Source organism: Manis javanica, chromosome 16 (genome assembly GCF_040802235.1).
Source record: "Manis javanica isolate MJ-LG chromosome 16, MJ_LKY, whole genome shotgun sequence".
Lineage (NCBI taxonomy): Eukaryota > Metazoa > Chordata > Mammalia > Pholidota > Manidae > Manis > Manis javanica.
This window is the reverse complement of record NC_133171.1, coordinates 4,577,509-4,598,919: the sequence shown is the minus strand read 5'-3', so window position 1 is coordinate 4,598,919 and position 21,411 is coordinate 4,577,509. Positions and strand designations below refer to the sequence as shown.

Below are 21,411 nucleotides of genomic sequence, written 5' to 3'. Positions count from 1 at the left end.
AGAAGAGCCCACAAATAATACGTTTAAAGTTTTCCACGTGATTCTAATGCAGGTGGGTTTGTCTTAGGATGGCACTATTTTTGAAATGAATAGAAAAGAACATATTCGTGTAAGAGCTGTTTTCTTAACAACATGTCTAGACTGTCCCAAAAAGATACAGCAGCTAAACACTATAACAGTTATCTAAAAGGAAAATAATGCAAGTTCAGGCAACTTAAATAGGAAATGGAAAACCATCACCTAAGAATGATATTGTAGCTGTTGATTTTTAGGCCAAATTGCATGTGTTTTCTGGATATGCCCATATTTAATAGTTCTATTGGTTAGGTAGATAATAGATGATGAGGATGGATTAGATAAGTAGATAGATGGATAGATAGATAGATAGATAGATAGATAGATAGATAGATAGAGTGATCTGGGAAAAAAATCAGACATAAGTAAGAAAGAAAAAAATATAGTATTTTTGTGATACCAGCTCTGTGTAAAAATATCATAACCAAGAAGAATATATCTGAACACGTAAGACAAAAAATAGGCTAAAATTGTGTTGGAATGCTTTATACTTACTGTATGCTGTCATTTTCTTTTTTAGATCCTCCGTACTGTTTGCCTATTATGAATGTATGCAACAGTACTTCTGCTGAAAGACTTGGTTAGGAAATAGAGTTCCCAATGTATATACAAATAAATGGTGTGTGCCCAAGTGTTTTTGTTTTTTAATTTTTGAGGTAAACAGACAGCATGCTTTGAAGCTATGTATGTGGCAAAGGGAACTTTGTGACAGACACTTTCAGTCTATGAAATGCAGGTCATTATTTTTTGTATGAATACATGTGTGTTTCATCAAATTAACAGAAAGCATTTGGAAGGGAAAGACCACACCTTATCTCTTTTGTATTGCTAGAACAAGCGATACCCACACCCAAGAGTAGCTCAGTTAGTACTTTAGATAAGAAAGCGTAACAGAGCCCTATTCCTGTGTTGAGACAGATCTGCTCCAGCAACAATGTATTGTAAACCGACAATCAGGTTGTGGGTGGCTAGGCTGACCCACTCATAGCATAGAAGGTTGGATTAAGTTACCTTTACAATTCCCAGTAACTCTAGAATTTTATTCCTTATTTGTTGTTATCAATTTAATCTGTATTAAGAAACAACATGAAGATGCAACTACTTTTTATATTTTATATTAAGAATGAATGTAGATGAATTAATACTGATAAATATTTATATATTATTACCAATATAATAACGATTAATATATGTTTTATTTTGCCAAGTTTACAATACTTACCGAAATTTCAATAGCATGAAAGGAAGTTAAAAGCTAGAAAGGGAAGGTTCGGAAAAATTTTTAATTCTTTTTCTACTTACAAAATCATATTACAAACCTGAAGAAAGAGATTGTACAGCCAATGGTCCAAGTTCAGGTAAATCAAATCTTCAGTTTTTTTGAAGATGTCAAGTTTCTGGTGATAATGTCCTCAAAGGAAGGGACACTTGAATTTTCCCTCCACTATATCAAAGTTGTTATCACACAAAGGGAAGGCTGCTCAGCCTACAACTAAGTCAAGATAAGCAAATTTCCCACAAAGGGGACAGAGTTCAAACAGGAAAGCCATGCCATGTTTCACATCTTTCTTACGAAGGACCATCTAGGGAAGATATTAAGACAAAGAAAGATAGGGTTGCTTGTATTCAGAAATACACTATATTCAGTAATGTCTGTAGATAATCAAGAATTAAGTAAAAAGTTGGTTATTTACTTTTATTATTTGCCCTTAGAAACTCACCGTTGGATATATTTACATAAATAATCTTTCCAGCCCAAGGTCATTGAGCCACCATATCACCATGAAAATGTGACATAAGCAAGACAAGTTTGACCCTGCCAGTTCAAGATTCTTCACTTTATGAGCTTTAGGAATCAAACTTGCAATATGTTGAATAACAAGATAAACTGTACTTTCAATTCTTTTTGCTTGAGCCAGTAGCGCTATTGTATAACTGTCTCTCTCTTTTGGCATATCATGGTTTTACCTGCCTGTCATTCATTCTTCTCTGTATCTTTTAAGTACCCAGCACATGTGCTTTGCACAAGAGAAATACTTTTTTATAAAATGGTTAAACAAACTATCACTAGATAGGGGATTAGATAGACTAATCCCAGGCATAAATAGCTCGAATTTCTATTTCAAGGTCCACCTCTTCAAGGAAAAATAAGTGTCCCATTTAATTTGGTGACTACTTTGTTTATTTCAGTTGACACCATAATGCACATCATTGCCTAAGCAATTTGTCAGTGCTAAATAAATAATGTTAGGCATAAAGCTGAATGAAATGATCAGATGAACAAAGCCATTGTTCAAGTCCCTAGATGTAGAGATAGAGCTTATTCTTTGGTCTTTAAAAAATAATTTAGGAAAGTGAAAGTAATGAATAATCTTCTTTTTTAATAGAGTATAGCCTTGGGTTTCTTTCCAAATTCTGTGCGAATAATTATAAATGTGCAAAGATAGGGCCTTGCTTAAGACTACTTTATAACAATATATTTAGTCAACATTGTGTAGGCATATTTTATATGATTTATGTAAATATTCCAAGACTTAGTTTATGTTTAAAATGAAACAGAAGCATCTGTTGAAAAATGCCATAACCCTGTGGCAGCTGCTATTAAACCATTAAAAGGATCAGGTTTCATTTAAACCAGATTTACCATTTTCTACAACAGCCCATGGGAAAGCTAAAAACATTAGGCACAAATTACTGACAAAATAGATTCTTAATCAAGCCATACTTTTCATTTGGCTACTTGGCTGTGAGTAACCTTTGTAATAACAGAATAAACATTAAATGAGGAAGAGGAGGAAAATACAGTCAGAATTTGGATCATCATTAAAAAAAAAAGCTGAACTGATGCTATTACAGCAATTTTATCTATTTTTATCCCTGCATTTAGAAGTGAAAACTTGTGTCTCTCTTACACTAACTTTATCTTATTCAATGATGTATTCAAAATAAATAAAATAAGAATGTGAACTGTACTGACCCAATTCTATCATTAATTTTCTTGTGGTCTTGGGAAAGTCACTTCTTTTTTTGTATCTGAATTCCCATGCACTGTGTGTCCTCATCAATACAAAACAAGATATAAGAATCTTCCTCACAAAGTTGATACAATTATCGATTTGGACAACAAATCAGAAAATGTTCATACGAATATGAAATGCACACATTTATTTATTTATTTATTTAAAGACTTTATCCCAACTATTTCTAAGTGACTTAGATTATAATTTCCTTTAACAAAGAAGGAAAGAACACATTAATGTTAAAGCTCATCTATAAATATATAAAGCACTAGCATCATTTTGTGCATGAGAAACAATTCAAGGCTAACAAATGTATCCTAGTAACACCACACAGCACTGTTCCTCCTGTGACAATGTAGATAAGAGAACAGTCCTCATGCACAACAGGAACTTCCCTTCAACCTGTTTTACAGGCTAAAGGAGTCACATGCAACTACCCTGACAGCCCCTAAGAACAGTAAGGACATGAGCCAAGACAACATCTGTCACTGATATTGACTGAAAAGGATAAGAGCTATATGTTATCAACTAAAGGAATTTACTTTATCTGACAGCAGTTGTCTTATCTTATTTATTCTTTTAGGGCCTTTCCCTTGCTGTATATCATGGGAGAGATCTTTTGCCCTATAATGTGTAGCTTGGGACTCATTCTTTTCTTCTTTGGCAAGAAAGGATCCTTCGGTTTCATTGTACCTCTGATCCTTCCCTCAAACCTCACTGCTTCTGAAGCTAGCCTATGATGTGACATTTCCATCAATATTTTTAGTAGCTTTATGCTTGAATATACATAATAAGGGAAATAAATGTATCAGTATGCCCCCAACTACCAGTGTTATCTCATCATGAGAGTCCTTGTAGAGGGAGTCATAATTTCCTTGGGGTGCCTTAATTTTCTGAGTATCATAAAAAGCTTCTCTTTTTTTTAAGGAAGAGGCACCGCAGAACTGCCTTCACTGTGTGAACGTAAGAGTGATGCATTTGACCTTCCAAATCATAGAAAGTGCTTGTGAAAGAAGAGGAGAACAAGCCGAATCCAAGAAACAAACAAGAATTTGGAAGGTTGAAGGTTTCATAGAGGATGGGAAGATAAAGAAAATTCTTTCCACTTCGCATCAAACACTTTTAAATGGAAGCAACTCAGAGAGCGTTAGGGTAGCCTTACAAAATGATAAAAATTCATATTTTTCAAACATGAAATGCACATTGATGAGGTATTCCCAATTTTCTGGACTTTCTGAAAGTTTTGGAATGATTATTGTTTTTGTAGTCTGAAAAAAAAGTTGATAATTTCAGAACAGAAGACCTTCAAATAACTGCTTCTTATTATTAGGGAGATGGTCATATATGGCCTTAATTCTCACCATAACAAGGAAAAATCACCAGTTAAATTACAAACCTAAGTATATTTTTTAACCGACTGGGGAGCTGAGGACACAAAGAAGCTTAGAGAACTCAGTCTCAGAAGATAAGCCCTTCATACAAGAGCCAGTACTAGAGGCAGCTTCAGCCTCGGGAACAGGCGGAGAAGCAGACGGGTCACTGAGCAGGAGGCTTTGCAGGTAAAAGAAACTGGCTGAGCCTTTAACGATCTCAGGCCCATGTGGAATACTGACTACATCTGAGCCTCAGGCACAGGGTGAATCCTTCCTATTTACCAATTCTCAACCTTAGGACTTTTATCCAGTGTGATCAATTGGTCCCAGGCTGAGAGTCAAAGAGATATCTCTAGTGGCACAGAAATCTTGAGGCCAAGCTGGGCTGTAGAACAGAATCTCACAGTTAAATGATGCTTGGATACCAAGCCCAGCTGGAAGGAATGATCTTTTACACTTCAAAAATTTGAAAATCAAGTGGTGAATTAAAACTAACCAAAACAACCACCTAAACCAAACTTCGCCCAACTTAACTTAATCAAAGAGATCACCCCCTTGACCAAACTCAGAAGTTCCCAAGAAACTCAGAAAATCCCAAAATGCCTGACAGAGACACTTTGTGTGGGAGGAAGGGGTGTGGAGGTGAGGGGGGAGGGGTATTTTCTACTTCAGTCTTTGCAATGTATTTACACACAATGTCTGGCATATAATAATAACAACTGTGAGACATCCACAGAAGTGGGAAAAATGTAATTCATGACAAAAGAAAACATTCAATGGAAACAGATGACCCAGGTGCTAGAATTAATAAATATCTTAAACAATCATTATAATTCAGATAAGGAAACAGAGGGAAAGATGGAAATAAGCAGTGAAAGGGAGGAAAATTTCAGGAGAGAACTTAAAAGAAGTTTATAGCAGAAAAATAAAATACTTGAAATGGAAAGTTCATTGAATGGGCTTACCAGTAGAAATGGGCATTGCATAAAAAGGATAGATAAATTCTAAAAGGGGTCAGCAGGATTATCCCAACTCAAATACAATGACAAAACTAACAAGACAAGAAAAAGAAAAAACAAACAGATCAGAACATATAAGAAAGCAGGACAAAAATGAACAATCTAACACACGTGTAATTGGAGTCCTAAAAGGAAAAGCCAAAGAAGATGGTGCAGGAAAAAAATGGTGCAGAGACAACAAATGGCTGAGGGTTTTCCAAAATTGATGAAAGACATGAACCCACAAAACCAAGAAACTCAGAAAATCCCAAGAAGAAAAACTAAAAAGAAAATAATACCTATACATATCATAGTCAACCAATAAAAATCAAAGATAAAATCTTAAAAACAAAGGGCCATTTATGATATTTAACAGAAAAGATGTCTGATAAAGGTATTGGCTGTCAAAGGTATTCATATTTCACTTTCATGAAATCCTAAATTTAATATAAAAGTATTATATATCACATGGAAAATACTTTCATTTTTTTGACCACCTTTGCTCTGCACTCTGGTCATATGAAATTAGTTTTATCTCTGGCAGTCAAAAAAAGGTTTCCAGAAACTTTGGTTCAATGTAATTGCCACTTTTTGCCCCTTGGTAGGCTGTTTCTTTCCTAACTGACACCATATTATCACTTTATATACCATATAATTTGTAATTCCTTAGCATCATATTAAAGGCCATAATACAGCCTTACCACAACCTAACTTTCTCGTTTTGTTGTCTATTAAACATGTACTCAGATGTGTGCTAAAATATGTAATACATGCATATACAAATTAAATACTGTTGTCAAAACTATTTTCTCAAATGCCTGCCTATCACACATATATATAAACATGTACACACATACAACGTATTATTTTCTCATGACAGCCTCTTCATCAGGAAATCACTTTTCCTCTCCCAAGTTTCACTCATTTTTACCAAAGAATCTTGTTGTCTTTATATTGGACAATACCTTTGAAGTAATCATTTCTAATCTACATCTTCTCAGGTACAAGTACAGACTGAGAGATATATGGGCCCCAGACATATGCTAGGGTATTTGCAAGTTTTTAATAACAATTACTAAGATAGTCTAAGAATTTTAAAGTCCTTGGCACTTAAAGTAAATAATGACAATAATAACAAAAGAGTTATAGAGTGGCCTCAGAGAAGAACATTTTAAAAATTTTGATGGGGAATTCAGATTATCTAATAAAAATACTGGTGATATATAAACAGAAAATTTGAGAAACAGTGTTTTATTCAGTCCCTTGCTCTGTTAGAAACTTTTTCCAAAACATACTAAACAATTGTTCATTCTCTATGTGAACTCTACACTGATGGGAATGCTTGGCAATTTGTAAGGTGAGTGAATCCATGTGTGAAGAGTTCTAATTGTCATGAGGCTCACTCCCTCCTGAGCAGCTGTGGTGTCATTAATGCTTTCCAGCTTTTACCTTCTAAGCATATGGTAGGATTGCATTTACAAGCCCCTTTGGTTGGGTGGGCTATTTGACTAGTTCTGGCCAATTGTCTGTGAGTGGATATAACCTTCTGGGTATATAAAAATGTAAAAATAAACCAGATGTTACTGTAGGCTCTATACCCTCTAGAGTTCTCTTTTTTTCTCCTTTGCCACAGTGACACTCCAGTTGGGGACCTTTCATCCAGTATTTGACTTAGAATGAGAATAGGTAAAGCACAGCCCCCAGGAGTGCTGAAGTAGCTGAAGTCGCTTGAGTGAAAAATAAACCTCTATTGTATTAAGCCACTCTGATGTGGGGCTTTTTTGTTACCATAGAATAACCAAGCAAATATTGACTGATGCACTGGCCTTACTCTGCACTTACTCAAGTCCAGCATAACTGTTCTATAAACATTAATGATTATAGAGCCCAGATAGCTTCAGAGTCATTGGTTTAATTCATTGGATATAAAGTCGAATACCTGACGGTTTTTTGTAAGGGTCATGATAAAGCCATTGTGGAGGAACATGCGAACACTCACATTATTTGCACTTCACGACATAAGCAGAATGCCCAATAACATTTAAGCTGTTCATGGTAAATCACTGGAAATTTCTTTGGTTGCAATTCTCAATGCATCTTAAATGGTTCTCCTGACTTTGTATCTAGGTTACTTCAATCCTAATTGCACAATCCTGCCTTGCTTAAGTGCTTCTCCAATTTAAAAGGAAAACTATATGTCCTAATCATTAAAAGCATGGATTTTGGTATCAGATGAACATGAGATCAAATCCCTATTTACCACTTAAGTTAGTAACCTACCATCTCTGTATCTTGGTTTCACCGTGTATGAAGTGCTGGTCGTGGTAGTGAGGTTGGTGGAGAAGGGAACACAGGGGGATGAAGAGAACTTGATAGGTAGGGAGAACAGGGAATGAACTAAATGGTGTCTTCCAGGACTAATATTCTATAGGGAATAAGGGTACACAAGGAAGTAACCAATATACTTAATTTGCATTAGAAATAGCAAAATGTTCTTTTTGAGGCGACAGCTCTGGACAGATGAATGAGAATAGATGCCACAGCAAAGAGTAATCTAGGTTATCCAGCATGAGTTTTATGGTGCCATTATTTTCCTCTCCATTCCCTCAGCCAAGATAAATAAATAGGCAAATTAGCTCTAATCCCCAGTCTTTCTGCTGTGGGATAAAAGAAAGTAATTATTCTTGGAAACATGTCCTGGCCTAGGGATCAAGGACAGAAGGTGGTAAGAGCTATAATAAAACTCTCACAGCTTCTGAATAGAAGAAGGGAGAAAATCATACTTTCTATACCATTGGAACACCAGAGTTCTTATGTGCAAATGTAGCAGTTCCAATTCCCTGTTTTAGAAATTTGATTTTGTTTTTTTAGGTCCTGAATCCTGAAAGTATAATATCAGTAGTTAACACTTATTTAAAGTTTACTAAATACCAGGCATGGTTTAATCACTTTATCCTTATCAACTCAATCACCAAAATAATCATATACAGTAGATTCTATTGTTAGCTCCATTTTACAACCGAGATAAGGAGACCTGAGTCAAGGCCCCACAGAAATAGCTGTCAAGAGTAGAGCTGGAGTTGATTTCTGGCTACCTGCTATAGAGCCATTCATTTCATGTTTCCAGAATACAGCAGGTACAGCATCAGACAGCTTACTTTGGATTCATGGTGAAAAGGCTCAAAGTCATTTTTCTCAACCCTATTTGCTGCTCTTCATACTTCCTACAAGGTGAAGAGCCTGGACTTTTCTTCCATGTGCTTCTCTGTATTCAGTCTATCCTCTTGAATTGCTCACTTTGAAAGGAGACTTAGAACTTAATGAGAAAAAACATTTTTGCTCCAGTAAAATTCCATTATCCAGGAATCTTAAAGAATCTTTCTGAAGGGCTAGATTCACCAGAGAGCTTACAAATTAGTAATTCTGAATAAAAATCTTGAAATGAGGGCACAATTTTACCTCTCAAACCTATAGACCCTGAATCTAATTTCATGATTTCTCAGCAACACATTTAATCTTTTGAAAAATGTCAATAATCATACAATGATGTCCCCAAGGCCTTAGACTAGCAGTCCCCAAAATTTAGTTTGTATAATAATTACCTAAGGGTGCTTATTAAAACTGTAAAATTCCAGCCTCATTTTCATCCTTAAATCAGTAAGTCTGGGATGGCACTAGGGAATTTGAATTTTAGTAAGCATGCCAAGGTATGGTGATTCAGGTGGTCCTTCAAACCACAATCTGAAAATCACCATGAACTATGGACACAGAGGTGATAACAGGTTTGTATGTCCTTGATCATGTGTCTAATTGACTTCCACAGCTTAGGGCAACCACATTCTGTCCAAAATCAAACAAATTCATGCCCAAATAATTACTGGCTAAAAAATATGACCTTCCCACCATTTTCCACCAAATGTGACTGAAATCAAGGAGAAATATATGGTATGTCATCTCATTATATTGCAATGCCATTACCTGACCTCAACCTCAATGTCATAACTCATCCTTCACATCTACTCAAATGTTCAACTAAGAATATATCACTCTAGGGAGATTGCAAAATCTAATTGAATATTTTAATTTAGAAAATTCAGTTCTGGGATTTCTTCCTCTACTTATTTTTTTTTTTTGAGTATGAAAACAAAAAGTTGAATTTTTTTTTGGTTTCTCCTTGTTAGGCAAAAGATAGATTTTCCCTTCATTGTCCCTGAGAGTTGAACACATTGGGGAAAAATTGGGCACAGCCCATTACTTTTAAAAACCCCAGTGACTGAGCCCCAATGCACAAAAAGATGGCATTTCTGAACATCTGCAGCATGATTAGATCAAAGACCAACAAATTAACCACAAATGGTTTTACAAGGATCAGGCAAATATATCATTTGGAAAGGAGAAAACTTTTGGCAATAATTGCTAATCAACATTTTCCCTCTGGGAAACCCACATTTTACCAAAGATATCTAGCAATAACGTGTATCTGTGCAATGTTTTATATTTTACAAAGGTTTTACACACATTACTACATTTGATCTGCATGTCAATACTGTTACATATTTAGTATTAGCCCATTTTATAGGTGACTGAAAAAAAAAAGTCTTAAGAAATTAATGATTTGCTCATGTTTTCCCAGGTACTAAATGATTGGTTTTTGACCATGTCAAAAGCCCTATCCAACTTAACTGCTTCCTTCTATTCATTCATTCATCCAATCATTCACTCACATACATTTATTAAATGCCCATTCTGTACTAAAGCACCATTTAGCAATAAGGATAAAAATACTTGAATAAGGCAAAGCTTCCTATCCTTACTGAGCTATAATCTAGTTGGGAAGGGAATAAGCAAGAAACAAGGAATAATGAAAACAAATAATAAGATAGTGAAAATAAAACAGTGATACAGTAGAAAATGACCAAAGGAGGGGCTATTCTGTTAAGAAAATCTCATCTATTGAAGTGACACTTAACTTGAGCAGCTATGTCAAGGCTTGAGCAGGAACTCTGCTAGCAAGGAAGCCACAATTAATTCAATGGACCTCCAGCAAGAATGAGCGTGCTGTGTTCAGAAAGCACAAGCAGGAAAGTAGTATGAAATAAAATTAAAGAAGGGGATAGAGGCCAGATCACATAAGGTTTGAAGGCCCAGGATAGGAGTTTGGATTTTATCCTAAATGCAATGGAGAGCCCCTAGAAGATCTTAAGCAGAAGCTTGGCATGACTGGATTTGCAGTTTGATAGACTCACCTTTACTGGTCCTTGAGTTTAGTGATGCTGTTGTTTGAACATACATCCCTTTCCTGCCACCACCATAAGCTTTGAAAGCCCCATCAGCTCAAACTCATTGACTACTGTTTGGTATATTTATGAGACAGGTGGATAGGAAAAGATAGCCAGCTCTAGTCTTTGCAATTAACAGGCCATGTGACCTTAAAGAAATTCTTTACCCTACTCAGCCCTTTGCGACTTCACTCGGTGTTCATATGAGAATTAATGCCTTAAAAGTAATTGTAAAGCATTTTGTATGGAGGTTGAAATATTAAAACATATTCCCTCTGAATGTGAGTTCAAATATAGAAGCAAGTTCCTCCTCTTTAGAGAATTCAAAATGATTTGATTGTTGAATTGCATGCAAAGTGAACAAGAACTACTATTTTGTAACTAGGGCATTCCTAACTCTGAATACGTCAGATATGAACAGATGTAGAGAACAGACACAAAGGACAAAGATGGATTTATGGCATTTCAAAAGCATTTCCAATAAAATAAAGAATGTGAATCCACATAAAACACCAAAATTTTTTTAAAGTTAACAATTTGTTTTCAACTAAAAGACAATCAATCGTTGTCTATTTGAAGTCTGCAAATGTGTGACTTTGAGATTTTTAGACTGTTCATTTTAAAAGTATTTATTGAGACAGACACATTTCTAGGTGCCAGAGATATAGCATCAAACAAAATAGATCCAAGTCCCTACTCTCAAGAAGTTTACATTCTAGTACTGCCAAATATTCTTAAGATGAAGTGACCATCTTTCAGTATCATGTGGGATGACGACCTTATTCCTAAATGTTAGTTTACTACGTGATACAGATTCTGTTCTCCAAAAGGACAGAGAAAGAAACTCAAAAGAGAAAGGGATTTGGCTTTGGAAAAGAAAAATATATGGTAAAAATACAAAAAGAAATAATAAGAATTGATGAGTAATTTGCACTTACAGAAAACCAATATATCACTTCTTTCTGCTTCATTTAGGGCAGATTGTGAACCTAATTGGACTGTGAGGCAATTTGCATACTTGGGTTTGAAGAGCAGCCTCAGACACCTCGGCAAGTCCTCATCTGCAAAACCTGAGTTTTTCTTATCTGCAAAATGGGTGTAATGATAAATTGGGTTGTGTGAAGTTTGCACTGACAGTGTATATTAAGCATGTAGCCCCATTTGCAACAACATGGATGAAGCTAGAGGATATTATGCTCAGCAAAATCAGCCAGGCAGAAAAAGACAAATATCAAATAATTTCCCTCACTTGTGGAATATAACAACGAAGCAAAACTGAGGGAACAAAATAGCAGCAGACTCACAGACTCCAAGAAGGGACTAGTGGTTACCAAAGGCGAGGGGTGGGGGAGGGCAGGTGGGGAGGGAGGGAGAAGGGGATTGTGGGATATCATGACTGGTGCACATGGTGTGTGTGAGGTCACAGGGAAGACAGTGTAGCTCAGAGAAGACAAATAGTGGATCTGTGGCATCTTACTACACTGATGGACAGTGACTGCAATGGGGTGGGGGGGCACTCGATAATAAGGGTGAATGTAATAACCACATTGTTTTTCTTGTGAAACCTTCATAAAAGTGTGTATCAATGATTCCTTAATAAAAACAAAAGCATACAGTGAAGAAACTGGTCACTGCAGGCACTCAATACACCTTACTCTTCCTCCCTGTCAGAGAAATTGAGACACAGTGACAAAGTGACTTTCTACTCATGATTGCCTAAGGAGCAGAGGCAAAATAGCACCAAATAAATTCAATGGAAACTGAGTTTTCTTAGAGGAGAGAAATCAAGAATGGATTAACTAATACTTCTTGAAAGGATGTTTTGAAAGTTTGAAGAAACCTAACACAGACAGGAAATCAGAGAACATCCTACATGAAGTCTTTTTTTAATTAAAGTATCATTGATATACAGTCTTAAGTTTGTTTCAAATACACAACACAGTGGTTCAACAGTTACCCATGTTATTAAATCCTCACTCCCTCTAGTGCAGTCACTATCAACATAGTAAGATGTTACAGATTAATTAACTGTATTCTCCGTGCTGTACTACCATCCCTGTGACCAACTACATTGTGATTGTGAATTATAGTGCCCCTTTATCCCCTTTCCTCTCCCCCACTGCCTTCCCAACCCCTCCCCTTGTTAACCACTAGTCCCTTCTCAGTGTCTATGAGTCCACTGCTATTTTATTCCTTTGTTTTTCTTTGTTTTTATACTCCACATATAAGTAAAGTCATTTAGTATTTGGTTTTCTCCACCTGGCTTATTTCACTGAGCATAATACCCTCTAGATCCACCCATGTTGTTGCAAATGGGAAGATCTGTCTGTTCTTTTCATGGCTGAATAGTATTCTATTGTGTATATATACTACTTATTTATCCACTCATCTATTAATGGACACTTAGGTTGCTTCCATATCTTGGCTATTGCAAATAGTGCAGTGATAAACGTAGGTGTGCACATCTAATCAGGAATTTTGTTTTCTTTGGGTAAATACCTAGGAGTGGAATTACTGGGTCAAATGGCACATGATGTATTATTACTGTGATAACAAAAATAATTATAGCTACTAGTTATTTCCTATATGCAATCCAATATGCAAAGCAATTTATACATCACATTATTTAATGCTCACAAAATGCCTATGAATTAGATATTAGAGTCCCATTTTACAGATGAGGGAACTGACACCAGAGAGATTAAGTAATTTTCCTGAGGTGCTGAATGCTAGTAAGTAGCAGAACCAGACTACTGCTGAGAGCGGAATGGCCAGTGACTACCCAGGCCATTCAAGAAAAGCCATTTGCAATCAAGGTTCTCATAAGTCTGGGGACCCCTTGACCAGAAGCGGCCCTTTCAAGAACTGACAAAAAGGGTCTTCCTCCAAATCATATAATGGAAAACTTTCTAAGCCCACATGATATACTATATTCCAAAGCTATTAATTAGCAATGGTAATAATCAATAATCAAAAGAAATCATGTTTAGGCTCTAGTTTCCCTAAGACCTGTGAGTTATTAAAATCATTTCAATTCTTTGATATTAAATGTCACACAGAAAAAAACCTCTTGCAAAATGTTGGGTTCATCATATTTTAAGAATTAATACTTCAGGTCATTTTAATCAGTTTCTGATATATGCAGTTTTCAGAAAGCACTTCAGGGAAGAACACTGTAGCCATGACTAATAATGACAAGAATATGAACTATATTCTTCATATACATATTGGAATCAGAACATTACTGAAGTGCTTTACCATCTTAAGTATTTAGGAAGCTTTAAATAAAAAATAAATTTGCCTATTTCACTGAAATTGAGCATCCTCTTTTCAGGCATAAAACTTCAAACTTATTAATTTCATGGCTATATTTTAAAATGAGCGTCACTACTGGCTAGATGACCGTATGATAAGTGTCTTAAAATTTCAGGAAAAGGCACTAAATTTTTCACAGTATTTGTATTTCATTCACAGTGTAATAAAAATATGCCACCCTTTTAATAATGAATAATAGATTCTCAGTTGATTTACACACATGGATTAAATGTCATGTTTGAAAAGTTACTATTTTATTCATATTGGCTTTCCCTCCAGTAAAACAAAAATGGTGCCCATCTACTACCGTAATAAGGATACCTTGCCACACTGATGAATAAATATTAACTGGTTGATTTACTTCTTGAAAATCTATAAATTCATGAAATAGCCCGATGGCACAGTGAGTTTAAACGAAGTTTTCTCTGGAGATTCTGAGCGCCTGTGGGTGCCCTAAAATTATCCAAGACCCACCTACACATAATGTGGCTACACCAAAGAAATAGGGGAGCCAGACTTTATTTCAAGGATGCCAGATCTACACACTGAATTCTAAAAGATCAGAATCTATTGTTGTTTCTCCTTTCCCACTGGAACAAAGGACAACTCACGGCCACCAGTTTTTCCTGAGCCCCTGTATTCGTTTTCTAGACTGCCGTAACAAGGGACCACAAGCTGAGTAGCTTAAACAACAGAAATTTGTTTTTTCCCACTTCCGGAGGCTGGAAGTCCAAGATCAAGGTGATGACAGGACTGGTTTCTCCTGCGGTTTCTCTGGGTGGTTTGTCTCCCTGTAACCTCAGGTGACCATCTCTCTGCCTCTGTCTGTCTCCTCTTTTTATAAGGACACCAGTCAGATTTGATTAGGGCCTACCCTGATGGCCCCATTTTAACTGAATTACCTCTTCAAAGACCATATCTCCAAATAATCACATTCTAGGATACTGGTGTTAGGCAGAAAGACAGAAATGAGCAGGATGAAAAGGAGAGAGGGCCCCCTCAGAATGACTCAGGAAGTTGATCAGACAGAGCCAGAGAGATGGAAATGACTCAGAGAGTTAGAGATGAAGCCACAGGGTCCAAGAGTGACTCAGGAAATATCCAGGGTCCCCCCAAGTAAGAAACATCAGAAGCACAGGCACAGCACAGCCCATGGCCTCATTTCACCAGTCAGAACCAGCCTAGAGAGCTGAGAACTGTCAATCAAGTACCTCTCTGTCCTGCCAATGAATGAGCCTCAAAATGAGCATCCGTGCCTGCCTCATCTCAGGCAGGCCTGCTCTGTTACTCTATGCAGAGTGCATTAAAACTTACTTTGTTTTCTTGACTTCGGTTTCTTGTCTCACTATGTCTGGCTTCCGTGCAACACTGAGCTGAGTTGCTTCCTTCCTAACATTGAGATTTAGGACTTCAACACATGAATTTGCAGGGGGACACAATTCACCCCAGAACAGTCCCTATCTTCCCATTCTGTCTCCCACAAATACCTTTTAACATGCACCCAGCATAACTAAAGGACAAGACATTTCACACAAGACCCAAATGTCATTTAGGTTATTCAAAACTGAACTTCAAAATAAAATGATTGTTTTTCCTTTAAGAACACAAGTTTCAATTTCCAGAAAATACCCAAGCAATTTAAGGAGAAAGCCCAGATTTTATTTCTCCAGCTCTCAATATACTACTTGGTCATAGAAAGGTCGAAGTAAATTGTTCAATTATCTTTTGCTGTATAACTAACCACTCCAAAATTTAGTGGCCTAAAACAACAACATTTTACTATATCTCCCAGTTATGTGGATCAGGAAATCCAGCATAACTCAGCCAAGTGTGGCATCTACTCCATGGAAGCATCAGCTGGGGCCACTTGGTGCTGTCAAAAACTGGTAGCTGGGCTGAACTGGAGGGTCTAGGGCAGCTTCACATGCCCTGCATCCCAGCAAAGACAGACGGAAGGCTGGGCTCAGCTCAGGCTCACTTCCTCCCTCTCCTGTAGTTGCAGGGCCTCACCTCCTGTGCTCTCCAATAGAGTTGGATTTTTTTTTTTATATAGCAACTCCAGGCTCTAAGAGCAAGGTTTCCAGTAAAACAGAAAGTGGAACTGTCAGCCTTTTAAAGCCTGAATTTACACCCAGAAATGATAACAGCATCCCTTCCACCATATTCTACTGGTCTGATGGTCACAGACTCCTCCCCTCAGACTCAAGGGCAGGAAACATACACTTCACTCTTCAGTGGGAAGAGTAGCAAAAAATTTACAACCATCTTTAACCTACCACAATAGGTTAATAATAACGGAATGAATGACAATATGCAAAATGTATCATGAAATACCAATAAAATTAACCTGTTTGGCCATGCACATTGCAATGAACTTTGACTAACGCAGCAACTTCCATCCACATGAACACCAAACATGAAAGATTTCCAGTAACTCAAGCAAACCAATATGTATTCAAGAATGCTCCTTCTCAAGTTTTCATATTTTTTTTTACTCTCCTATTACATGTATTTTTTCCTAAGTTTCAAGTGAACACTTATTTATTTACTTACTTCTTTATTAAACCTACTTTTCATTTGTACAGTGAATGAATAATTTAACCAACTAGGTTAAATAACGACTAATAGAAGAAAGATAAAAGTGTATGCAGTAAATGTGTTTCCAAAACAGAAGTACATGCTTACTGATAACTACACTTTTTACACATAGTTTTTCAATTCTCTGATTTTTTTTATTGAAGTATAGTTGAAATACAATCAAAAATATACAAAATACACAAAATATCAGCAATCATCTGCAGAAATTTTTGTTTCACCTTTAAAACAATCAGGCTTGCAGTTAACACAGCATCAGACAGGTGCATTTGAGGACATTGCCATGCATGCCTACATACTCTAGGAATTCTTAGAAGGCATCACGGAAGACTTTCATCCACTTTTTTCACTTCAGAATGAACTCTGTTGAGTTTGCTCAGGCCTCAAGGAAGTGAGTTTATGAGCTCACTTCTCTCTTTAGAAAATGTTTACCTAAAATATTGTTTTTGTATTAAAAAAGGGAGATGAGATCAAGTAAACTTCTAAAACTGTACATGTTGATATTTATTTTTTCATTTAATACCAGTGATGGGCTCCCCATTTGTAAGTAATGTTAAAAACTTCTCTGAATTGTTTCTTCTTGATTAGCTCTATATTTACTTCAGAAACTACTGATTCCAAATTTGGCTTTTATCTCAACACTTCCTTGTACTCATTTTTGGCAAACCAGATTTACATTAAGTTGCTGCACCTCTGTAAGTAGAGTCTCACACTTCACTGTCGTTTTTATTTTAGCAGCAGCTATTGAACACCTGCTAGGTACAAGTATTGTTTGCTCCTAAAGACACACCAGTAAATATGATGTGACCACTGCCCTCAAACACCTGAAATTTTGTTGGAGCTAATTAATGTGGGTTGAAAACAGAAATAAACTCATAGACACTGAGAAGTGACTGGTGGTTACCATGAGGGAGGGGTTGAGGTGGACAGGTAAAATAGGTTAAGGGGATAAAGAGGCACAAAATCTCAGTCATAATATAAATTAGTCATGGGGACGGAAGTACAACTTAGAGAATCTAGTCAAAAGTTCTGTAACATCTTTCTATGTTGACAGACAGTAACTACACTAGTTGGGGTGAGCATTTAATAATGTAGACAACTGTCAAAACACTATGTTGTATACTTGAAATCAATATAATATTGCATATTAACTCTACTACAATAAAATAAAGAAAATTTGCATCTGAATGGAGATGTGCTTAAGTGTAAAATATATGCCAGATTTGGAAGTCTTAGTAAAAAAGACTTAAAATGTTTTAAATATCTCATTAATATTTTTATATTGATTACATGTTTAAATGATGATTTCTTGGCTGTTTTGGATTAGGTAAATAATGATAAATTAAAAAATAAAAAAAAGATAGCAAGGATTGAGTACCCGAAGTTATAGGGCAAAGGTTTGATCCCCAACATTGCCCTAATAAGTTATGCAGTCTTGGATAACTTCCATTATTTCTCCAAAATTCAGTGTCTCATATGCAAAATAGAATTATGACTGTCTACCTCACTTATTTCTTTTGAAGTAAAATGTCATAATGTTGGTGAAAGGAGAAAACTGCCTTGATCTAAAAATGCTTTACCGGTTTTAGAAAGGACAGACTTAAGACCTAAGGATATAAACACTGTTCACTATTGCTCATTTATCCTTCAAACAATATAATCATAGACATGTTACAAAGAGAAAAAATAGTGACAAACTTTAGTTAACCAAAACTTCTTTTAAGGTTTATGTTTCGGTTTGGCTTCTTTGCTTTTTATAGCTGGTTTGTTTGTTCTTAATTTAAAAATATTTTAGTCCTTGTAGCCTGTCTGGCATTACACTGCGCTACACCATATATTCTGGGCAAATGCCCTATTGGTGTAATATATTAAGATCCCTGAGATAGGGCTTTGTGATGAATATTTTATGGTTGAAATAACGGAGGCACAGGGAGATTGGGTAATTCCTCTAAACCACTTTGCTAAGTAGGTTTTGCGAAGAGGATGCATTTAAACACCATCCTACCTGTATTTATACTTGGCCTCCTGAATTTATTCTTCATCTTTAAATATACAAGAACACTTCCTGTGATAGTAATTTCCAATAGATTTTATTAGTAATTAAAATGCATTTTATTTCTCTTATCCAAAGAAAAAGACTCATCCAGCCACAAATAAGTAAAGAGCAAATCTTCCTAAAAATGAGAGACTAATAAATGCCTGCTCACTGTGATTCTGTCAGGAAACCTGAGTTGTCACATTGTATTCTCTGACCTCCCCTTTCCTGTCGCTTCTTTGCTGTACAGACTGTGCCTTTAAATACCATCCAGTAAATGGCAAATGTTTGACTTCTACCTTAAGGAATCCTCCAGATTGCCACAATTTATTGTAAAGCAATTTTTTTTGCCTTAATTCATAATATTTCATCATTCACACACTGACATATGATCCCCAAAAACAGATGTACTTATCAAATAAAATGGGGTTGGGAACCATCAGAATCAAGCAATTTGTTTTTCCTATGGTGACACAGACACTCAATCCAAGACACAGTTGTATTTTCTTTGTGGTGTAGGGTGATGTGAAAAATGAAATACGTAAGCCTAAATTGAAGGAAACCATGGTTTTAATAGAATCATTACAGAAATTGTTCTTGAATGCTACATCCTTCCAGAAAAAAATAACCCTGTAATGTCAGCAAATTCAGAGTCAGCATGGGTTACCTGCTGCACACAGAGGGCCTGGTCATGTTTGTTAGATCTGCCTGAGGCGTAGCCCAACTTGAGCACATGACCTTTGGAATTTTTTTTAATTTCATTAATCAACGTTCTTCGCCTGGATTTTGCTGGTTTTGTTTCTTTAACCGATTATGTGCATCCTTTTTTTTACATTGGCCAACTGCTGTACCCAATGAAAATGGTAATTGCAAGCACAGAAGTTCTATCTAATAAGTAACAAACTGTTGTTTCAGCTCAGATATCATTGCCAAAATTCAACAGTGATATTTTTAAATATCACCCCAAAAGGGTGATGATGGAAGACAATTATAATAATTATCATAATTCTTTGTGATTATACATGTTTTAAAAACTTTTAATACATTTCTCTTTCAATCTTCTGTGTAGCTCCGAAAGTTCCGTATTTATTTATCCACATGAATTTGTTAGAAACACAGTACAACTGAAGAAAGAGTAAAATCTTGCAGCAAAATTCCAAAGACTCTATCCAATTTTCTTATAATAATATTCTCCTGATTTAATGTTTTTCTGTGGTAATGTTTTCTACAGCTTTTCACCTTTCTAATTGTAAACAAGATGGATTCCCACACATATATATGAATGGTTTAAATCAGTGGTTTCAAAACTGTAGTGTACATGTTTTGTGAAAGTAGAAATGCCCTACCCTTAACCTTTCATTCAACTTGGAGTTTTTACTGACTTAATTAGTTGAAGATATAATCGTTCAATTATACAAATTATATGATCATTTCTTTTGCTATTCAAATGCTCTTAATTGCTAATATTTTATGAAAATTGAATAGAAAAGGCATACTGTTTATTTAATTCCTTCGGAAAAATTATAAAAGATTTCAAATATAGAATTTTTAAAAGAATAATACAAGGTATAATCCATTCTCACATTCTTCCTTGTTCTTGAAAGACACCCTTTGGCAGTGCTTTTAGCAAGGTTCTGCTCAGATATACCTGCTTTGGGTTAAGTTGTGTCTGCCAAAAGAAGATATATTGAAATCTTCACTCTCAGAATCTCAGAATGTGATCTAATTTGGAAATAGGATCTTTTCAGATTTAACCAAGTTAAAAGGAGGTCATTAGGGTGGACTCTAAGCCAATATGACTGGCAGTCTTACAAAAACGGGAAAATTTGGACATAGACAAACACACACAGAGAAATGATGTGAAGACCCAAAGGGACAATGCCATGAGAAGACAGAGGACTGCAGCGATGGATCTATGAGCCAAGGAACACCTTGGGCTACCTGGGATTACTAGAAGAGGGGCGCCACCTGTTCTTTCACTTGAATCTTCAGAGAGGGCATGGCCCTGCTGACACCCTGATTTCAGATGTCTAGCACCCAGACCTGTGAGAGAGTAAAATTCGTTGTTTTAAGTCACTACATTTGTGACACTTTGTTTTGGCATCTTTAGGAAACTAACACAATATTCTTAGTGAAAAGGGTTCCTATTCATTTGGAACACCTCACTCCAACTCTTGAATGATAGGTTAGGTAACTATCTCTTCAAGCTAATTTTCTCCTAGAATTTTGAACATATTGTTCAATTGTCTCCACCCTCTACTGTGGCTGTCTGCAGTTTCCCTACAACGTATCCACACATGGATTGATTTTACTTTGCTCAGAATTGCTGTTCCCTTAATCTGAAAGTTTGTGTCTTCCAGCAAGTCTGGGAAATTAATAGCTGTTATCTCTTCATGGAATGTTATCTCTGCTTCTGGAAGTTTTATAAGATGTATGATAGACCTTCTCTTCTACAGCTTCTCAAATCACTCCACTCTTTCCATTACTTGATCTCAGTGTGGCAGACTAGGAAATTTCCTCACATCTGGCTGCCAGTTCATTACTTCCCTGCTCAGAGGGTCTAATCTGTACATTATGTCTTTTGAATTTTTAATCTCAATTACTGTATTTTTCCCTTTATAAGAATTTTATTGCTAGATTTTTCAGGAGAAATAAACATTTCTGCAGAGCCTAGATAAAGAGGAGTTTCTGATTATTTCCCTCTATTGGTGGGCAGATATA

General features: G+C 36.0%; 1 protein-coding gene across 1 annotated transcript in view; it reads right to left on the bottom strand.

The window, feature by feature from the left end:
* LOC108390565 (uncharacterized) overlaps positions 1–21,411 on the bottom strand; it is a 298,944-nt gene that overhangs the window by 196,792 nt on the left and 80,741 nt on the right. Inside the window, 1 exon segment of the mRNA XM_037011044.2 lies at positions 1,395–1,658. Coding sequence (XP_036866939.2) covers positions 1,395–1,658 — 264 coding nt within the window.